The sequence below is a fragment of the Pseudophryne corroboree genome, assembly GCF_028390025.1.
Source record: "Pseudophryne corroboree isolate aPseCor3 chromosome 3 unlocalized genomic scaffold, aPseCor3.hap2 SUPER_3_unloc_1, whole genome shotgun sequence".
Classification (NCBI taxonomy): Eukaryota; Metazoa; Chordata; class Amphibia; order Anura; family Myobatrachidae; genus Pseudophryne; species Pseudophryne corroboree.
In genome coordinates, this window is record NW_026967493.1 from 7125739 (window position 1) to 7131738 (window position 6000).

A 6000-nucleotide genomic window follows, 5' to 3' on the forward strand; every position below is an offset into this window, starting at 1 on the left:
TTCCATACACAGCTGACGCTCTGTCACGTGTAAAAATCAAAGGAGTAATGCAAGATCCTGATACAACCCCGCCATGTCTAAACTCAGATTCAGATGTGAACGGAGTGCCCACCTGCGCCGCAAAGTACCGATGTTCAGTACTTTACGCATGCACAGGACCCATTCTGCGACACAGGACGGCAGCAGACGGTCACTACAGCTACAGTACATTTTGCCCTTAAAAATTAAAATAGGCGCTCCTCACTGATTAGGTGCAGGGTGCTAGAATGAACACTAACACCCTAATACTATGGCACGGCATGCTGTGATATGTAGTTCCACAGCAGCTGGAGGGCCGCATGTTGAATACCCTTGGTTTGGACGATGCAGTCACTGAGGGAGCACTTAACGGGCATTAAGATAACATCTTAAAAAAAATACGGAGCTGGGTGATACCATCTGCATTGGGGCGGTCTATCCCTTACATAATATGGAGAAGGTGATAGAAGGCTCCTACGCGGTCTACTTACGTAAGCATTCGGTAATAAATAAGCACATTGGGGTAGATGTATTAATCTTCGTAATGGGGGAGAAGTGGTTTTAGCGCATGTTATGTTAGTATTAGGGATGTGGTCATGTGACCGGCGCTCGGGATCCCGGCGGACACCATGCCGACACCGGGATTCCGAGCAATCAAAATGCTGGCAGAGAGAATGCGGACCCACAGGGACTATTCCCACTAGTGGGTGTCCACGACACCCATAGAGTGGGAATAGAACCTGTGGCGAGCACAGCCCATTGGCCAGTCAGTGGCAAACCCTGTCACAGAGTAAAGCAATGCAACCATCTATACTGCTGGTGTAATGCAGCAATACCCTCCATGTAAACACAAATAATGATAATATATCACATTATTAGTATTACCTGCTCCAGGTGACAGGACAGCAAAGCAGCTTCTACCCCCTGCAACTCTGCCCAATACCAGGAAATAATCAGAGGCTGCAATAGAGTATTCTGGGAGGTGTAGTTCTGTGTCATTGGCAGTTCAGAATTGCTCACCTGGTGGACTACCACAAAATGGCCGCCGACCTCTTCCGCATTGTCTCATATAACCCTGACAACCTTGCCGGTAGACCGTCCCTTCTCTTTGCCTACCCAAAGAAATCACAGTGTAACGATGTGAAAGTAGAGGAAGAGTCCGTCTTTCACCTCCATGCCCTAACTCGCGGGATAGGTGGACCACCGCAAAATGGCTACCGACCTCCTGTTCTGCGGACACAGAAAAATAGCTTCTCGCCTCAGGGCGTTACTGTAGTCCTAATGACGCATAGGGGAATCTTACTAATCAGATTTAGGGAAAAAGGAGGGGGGGAGGAGGTGTGATATGATTGGATGGTTGTCTGAATGTACTGTAGTACCACTGACAGCATGGTTGGTAGCATCTACCCTGACAGCATGGGGAGTGAGGGGAGGCAGTGACTGACAGGAGATACCTTCTTATTGCATGTCACATATACGGGGCAAACGCAAGATTTGCAGGGGGTGGGGTTCTGTATAAAGATAACTAAATAATATATATTTAGCTATATATAGATGTGTGTGCATGTGTCAGGTTGTGTATGTATTATGCTATTTCCCCTGCTTGCCTGTGTTACATTTCAGTATCTCCATACCATTATCTAAGGGCGTTATTGTATAGGTTCATATTGATAATCTGTATAGCATATTATTATTATTATTATTATTTTTTTTTATTTATATGGCGCCACAAGGATTCCGCAGCGCCCAATTACAGAGTACATATGCACGTAATCAAAACAGGAAAACAGTGACTTACAGTTGAAGACAATATAGGACAAGTACAGGGTAACTAAGCATAACTACACCAGTAAATGACAGAGAAGTTCCAGGTGGCCAAAAAACTGCTAGATTTGGGCAGTTGAGGATTATTAAAGTAAAAAAAGGATAAGCACATGAGGGAAGAGGGCCCTACTTGTGAGAGCTTACATTCTAAGGGACCTCTTCCGCATTGTCTCATATAACAGTGACATCCTTGCCGGTAGACCGTCCCTTCTCTTTGCCTACCCAAAGAAATCACAGTGTAACGATGTGGAAGTAGAGGAAGAGCCTGTTCATTTTAACGGGTGCTCCTACATTATACCATACCCCTCCAACATTGGTCTGAGGCAGCAGCATATATCTGCCGCCCAGTACGGACCAGGGGGTAAATTTACTAAGGTGGGAGTTTTTCAGACCTGGTGATGTTGCCCGCAGCAACCAATCAGATTCTGTTATCTTCTAGAAGCAGCTAGATAAATGTTAAGTACACCTAAAAAAACTCCCACCTTAGTAAATTTACCTCCGGGTACCACTTTATAGTGTAGGTCTTCTCTTTTCAGTTAAGAATCTTTGAAGAAAAAAATGTATGTTCTATAAAGGATTTAGGAGGCAGGGTATTATTATGTAACGCTAAACTGTGACAACAAGAATTTGTTGGCAGTGGTCAGTGATAACAAAACACGAAACTTACTAAAAAAGGAGAGTTATGGTAGACTTACCATTGTTAACACTCTTTCTGCAAGGTACATTGGGTTCCACAGGGAAACATCAGGGTGTAGACTGAATCTTGATCCAGAGCACCAACAGGCTAAAGCTTTAGGCTGACCCAGGATGCAATGGGGCCTCCTCTGTAACCCCACCTCCAGGCACTGTGAGCTCAGTTTTGTTAACCAGTCCAAAGAAGGAGCAGGTAAAAGAAAAGGTTGATGTTAGTCATATAGAACCACATTCTCACGACAGGAGAAGGGACCAGCAACTAATGCCAAACAAACCCATAGAAGCTAGGTGCATCAAGGTGGGCGCCCTGTGGAACGCAATGTACCTCGTAGAAAGAGAGTTAACAATGGTAAGTCGACCATAAATCTTTTCTGCAGCAGGTTACATTGGTTTCCACAGGGAAACATCAGGGATGTCCTAAAGCAGTTCCTCAAGGGAGGGGACGCACCTTAGCGTATATGAGAACCATCCTGGGAGGCAAAAGTATCAAAGGCATAGAACCTAATAAACGTGTTCACAGAGAACCACGTAGCCACCTTACATAATTGTTCTGCATACGCGCTACGGCGGGCCAACCAAGAAAGTCCAAAAGACCGAGTAGAATGGGCATTAATAGCAGCAGGAGCTGGGAGACCAGTCTGCGCATAGGCTTGTGCAATCACCATTCTAATCCATATGGCCAAGGTTTGCTCATTCGCAGGCCAGCCATGTTTGTAAAAAACAAACAAAAAGGGAATCTGACCTCTTGATAGAGGCAGTCCTCTCCACATATATATACGGAGAGCCCGTACCACATCCAAAGACGGCTCTTTGGAGGACAAATCAGAAGAGATAAAGGGCCTGATCGAAGCAGCAAATTCCGACACCCGGCATACCGACAACTATTCTCCCTCGTGGGGGTCCACGACCCCCCTGGAGGGAGAATAAAAGTGTGGCGAGCGCAGCGAGCCCGCAAGGGGCTCCTTTGCGCTCGCCACGCTGTCGGTATGCCAGCGGTCGGGCTCCTGGCGCCGGTATGCTGGTCGCCGGGAGCCCGAGCTCCGGCATACCGTACTACACCCGCAGAACATAACAAGTGCATAGAGAGAGTAGATTTGGGTGTGGTGAGTTCAATCTGAAATCTAAATTGCAGTGTAAAAATAAAGCAGCCAGTATTTACCCTGCACAGAAACAAAATAACCCACCCAAATCTAACTCTCTCTGCACATGTTATATCTGCCCCCCTGCAGTGCACATGGGGGGTAATTCCAAGTTGATCGCAGCAGGAAATTTTTTAGCAGTTGGGCAAATCCATGTGCACTGCAGGGGGGGGGGGGCAGATATAACATTTACAGAGAGAGTTAGTTTTGGGTGGGTTATTTTGTTTCTGTGCAGGGTAAATACTGTCTGCTTTATTTTTACACTGCAAATTAGATTGCAGATTGAACACACCACACCCAAATCTAACTCTCTCTGCACATGTTAAATCTGCCTCCCCTGCAGTGCACATGGTTTTGCCCAACTGCTAACAAAATTCCTGCTGCGATCAACTTGGAATTACCCCCAGAATTCTGGAAGTTCTGAATCTGTATGCATCATAATTCTTATCAGCACACCAGGTAAAGAATTCCAGACCCTGTAATAAATCAGAGCAGATGCCGGTTTGCAGGCTTTTAACATAATTTGGATGACTGCCTTAGAGAATCCTTTGGCTCTCAGGAGTGATGCCTCAAGAGCCACACCGTCAAAGCCAGCATAAGGGGGCATAAGGTGTTCCACCAGAGTACCCAGTAGGTTTGTGAACGCAGCCCAGGGTGGCTCCTGATTGGTTACAGGAGCTGCGGACTGACTGGGAGATGTATGATACACAGCTTCCCCCTATGGAAGATCTTTGGCGCATGCTCTGCATGATGCAGGAGTGTCCACAGACTTACTGCCCTTCTTGTTAGACATTGTACACAAATGCAACAACAGAGCGAATTAGTACGCTAAAGCCAGACAGAGTACAATACCTGCCAATAAATCCGTTAGTATGTGACTGTAGAGACAGTACACAACACCAGCGAATAAATCCGGTATTATGTGACTGAGCACACAATAGAATACATGTAATAGGTAAATAATGTGACGCACTATATATATATAACCCGGACGCACCTAGTCCCTTAGGGTACAGTGGGGGAGATGTACTAAGCCTGAAAAGTGATAAATATCACTGTGATAAAGCACCAGCCAATCGGCTCCTAACTGCCATGTCACAGGCTGTGTATGAAAAATGACAGGAGCCAATTGGCTGGTGCTTTATCACAGTGATATTTATTACTTTTCAAGCTTAGTACATCTGGCCCAGAATATGGTGATAGATATATCTGGGAAACACTGAAAGTGAAACCACACAGCAGATACAGGGACACTCAGTCACAGGCAATGCAGATAATTATTATTACAATAAAACTGCACTGGACCAGTATATGTACAGATATATATATATATATATATATATATATATATATATATAAAAACACAGCACGGTCCTAGATCGGAGGTATATATCAGAGTACTCGCACAATATATCCATTTAATAGGCACACTTTTTCTTAACTAACGCTGTCTGTATAAAGACATGTAGAATACTCAAGTGTTTGTAAAATCACAGCGCTGTATATAGGCGGCTTTACAAGGGAGACCTTGCCCTGCAGTCCCAGAGACCAGCTGCAACTATGCTTATAAGATGGCGCCAAGCATCTCAGGGAGTGAGGGAGAGTGTGAGGCAGATACACGGTGGGAAAACCTGCAGTAGATGTCACCCTGGGCCGGGGAGAGGCTACAGGTCAAGCGCCGGCTCCCCTATGCTGGACTTCCACCGACGTACTATCGAGCCTTATTAAATGGGGCATTAGTACACCCGACCTGTGCTCTATTGCCCTGGTGGTCTAGTGGGGTCCCTGCTCAGTGACAGTGTCCACGCCAGTGCAGTGACCCGTCTCCCTAGGTCGCGGATGGAACGTAATTTAATGCCGGGTCCCGCCTGGGGGACCCTCTTACCTCCTCCCCGTAGCAGCCATGCAAACCAGAAAAGCAACTGTGACCGTGTGCCTAAAGCCGGAGTGTCTCCGCCGCAAGTACCTAGGAACAGGCTGCGGGAGTATGCAACGCCACTTGTGATAAAGCTGATTATCTTTACAGGAATGAAAGCTATACCTTAAACATACCTTAAATACACTTTAAACCATCAGCCGCTGCGGCCGCTATACTTAATTCACACTCTACGCACCTTTTACGCTATTAGCGTACAGAGTCCCCTATCACTGTACGGACTTTGCATTCAAACACCGCGCTGGGGGTACAAAGTACACACAGCGTGTGCACACCCAGAGATACACTGTAAACCTTTACAGCAATGCAATGCTATTACACTTTAAACCTTATGCAGCAATGCAGTGTGATGCTATTACACTTTAAACCTTAGCAGGGAAAGAAATACAC

At 46.0% G+C, this 6000-nt stretch overlaps 1 protein-coding gene across 2 annotated transcripts in view; it reads right to left on the reverse strand.

Moving 5' to 3' along the window:
- Positions 1 to 1204, reverse strand: part of LOC134983161 (zinc finger protein 271-like) — a 44048-nt gene extending 42844 nt beyond the window's left edge. Inside the window, exon 1 of one of the 2 annotated variants that reach the window (XM_063948914.1) lies at positions 904 to 1204. In XM_063948914.1, coding sequence (XP_063804984.1) covers positions 904 to 1017 — 114 coding nt within the window. In that variant the 5' untranslated portion in view covers positions 1018 to 1204. The remainder of the gene's footprint in view (positions 1 to 903) is intronic. The other variant, XM_063948915.1, reaches the window with a different exon arrangement.
- Positions 1205 to 6000: the final 4796 nt, after the last annotated feature.